This window comes from Elaeis guineensis, chromosome 1, assembly GCF_000442705.2.
Source record: "Elaeis guineensis isolate ETL-2024a chromosome 1, EG11, whole genome shotgun sequence".
Lineage (NCBI taxonomy): Eukaryota > Viridiplantae > Streptophyta > Magnoliopsida > Arecales > Arecaceae > Elaeis > Elaeis guineensis.
In genome coordinates, this window is record NC_025993.2 from 31,289,298 (window position 1) to 31,291,245 (window position 1,948).

Sequence of the window (1,948 nt, forward strand, 5' to 3'; positions counted from 1 at the left end):
AGAGGACCAAATGGCCTTAGTTTCTTTTTTTTTTCCTTTTTTCCTTGAGAAACAAACGGCCTTAAAACTTGGAAGACCCTTACCTTGCTTTTAAAGACTTAGGATGGAGGATTTGCTGTGTAGAACCACGGTAGAGGTGGTGTTAAGGTGGTAGAGGGGAATCCGATGGGTTCTCTTTTTTCTCTCCACCCAAGCCAAGATAAATTCTGAGGAGTATAACCGTTGGCAAAGCCGTTTCACCTGCTTGCTTGTTCTCCTCCTTTAAAACTCAACCCCCATGTTTTCATTTGATTATGAGAACATGAATTCTCCCCTCACTTCTCCTAAGAAAAAAGCAATGACAAGAAAAGTAGAGGCACCTACTTCTTTAGCTTTCTTTTTTCCTTTGTTACTCCTTTCTTTGGCACCAGGTAAGAACTAAGATGCCTCCCAGTCCCTCCTGAAATTCTTGTAGCCTTCTTTTCCCACAATCAATAGCTTTTGTGTGGCTGCTTGTCTTCCTCTTACGTAATCAAATGACAAGCTCTTTCATGGTAGTTTTGCTTGAGTTTATCTTGAACTAATCCAGTTTAGGCTCTTCCATTCTTCTTTTTGGTGATTCTTTAGTTTGCAAGTGATAATAGGATTGTCTCTTTTATTTTTTTATCAGAGTTCTCTTGTATCCAATGCAAAGGTTTTGAAAAGTTGCAGTTTTTATCTTTTTGATTTTTAATAGTTTATCACTGTTACATTAAGATTAGGACAGGCTTTTATGGCTTCCAGCAGATGTTGGTAATTCTTCAAATATGATATGAATCTTGACTGGATTGATAAGTGATTCTATGATCCTGAAATGTATCTACAGTAATTACAAGATTAGTTTTCTACTGCTTCTTCTACTTGGGTTGGCTTGATCATGCACACCTTCCTCTTCAAAAGATTTAAGTCATTTCCTTTCTTTTCTAAAAGTTACTTGTGGGTGGTTTTATCCTACTGACCATAATGACAAGATCATACTATTGAACTTCCTTTTTACCTGATCCCTTTGAGCTCGAATTGGATAGCGAATTATTACCATTTTTCAACATGTCATTCATCTACATTGAAATGTCACCAGGACCTCATATCAACAATGCAACTTCGTACAAAGTTTTTTTATGTTACTGATCCATGTTGATGCAACTCTTGTTTATTCACAGGGAGAGCTGTTGCATCTTCACAGGGACAGGTAAATTACCTTGCATGATCATCATGTCTTTGGAATTCTCATTTAATTCTATAGGAAATTGCTTTACATGTAATCAAAAAATTTACAGTTTGAAAGATTACTAGTCGACTGATGTGCCGGGGATTTTGTTGCAGAAAACTTGGTGTGTGGCAAAACCTTCATCCAACAACGCTACTCTGACCGAAAACTTAAACTATGCTTGCTCTCAGGTGGACTGCAAGGTACTGCAGAAGGATTGCCTTTGTTTTTACCCAGATAACCTCATATCTCATGCTTCAGTTGCCATGAACCTCTATTACCAAGCCCGAGGCCGAAACTACTGGAACTGCTACTTTAAGAACTCCGGGCTCATCACGACAACTGACCCAAGTAAGTCTCCAATTCCGTGCGCTCCAAGTTAACATAACATCTCCTCCCTCATTCACCTCAGTTCAAAATTTCACTAAACTCAGTTTGCTGATAATTTCTAAATCTGTTTCTCTGGTAGGTTTTGGTAACTGCAGTTACGTCTATTATTGAAGAACAGGGCAAATTCTTAACCAAATCAAGCTTTAGCTCTGATGGAGATTGATAAACTTGTCATAGTCTTGCTGGTTTCTGCATTAGAATATCTCTTGGATATCTTCAAATATTGGGTTAGTTTGCGCTGTTAGGATATCTCTTGGATAGTTGCAAATATTGCAATTAATCAAAAACTTTCTGCCCATGTGTTTCATGCTCTGTCTGCTGATTTTTCTACTT

General features: G+C 37.9%; 1 protein-coding gene across 1 annotated transcript; it reads left to right on the forward strand.

Moving 5' to 3' along the window:
• The first annotated feature begins 201 nt into the window (after positions 1-201).
• LOC105033940 (major pollen allergen Ole e 10-like) lies at positions 202-1,726 on the forward strand. Its single transcript, XM_010908926.2, has 4 exons — positions 202-410; positions 1,179-1,207; positions 1,342-1,576; positions 1,695-1,726. Exons 1-4 carry the CDS (start codon positions 278-280, stop codon positions 1,724-1,726), a joined length of 429 nt encoding a protein of 142 aa, XP_010907228.2. The 5' UTR covers positions 202-277.
• Positions 1,727-1,948: the final 222 nt, after the last annotated feature.

Bases quoted from the DNA above. Each gene is read 5' to 3' on its own strand.
- LOC105033940 (XM_010908926.2), top strand. From the start codon at position 278: ATGTTTTCATTTGATTATGAGAACATGAATTCTCCCCTCACTTCTCCT. The intron at 1,208-1,341 runs GTAAATTACCTT...ATTTTGTTGCAG, and splicing joins TTGCATCTTCACAGGGACAG to AAAACTTGGTGTGTGGCAAA. The intron at 1,577-1,694 runs GTAAGTCTCCAA...TTTCTCTGGTAG, and splicing joins CATCACGACAACTGACCCAA to GTTTTGGTAACTGCAGTTAC.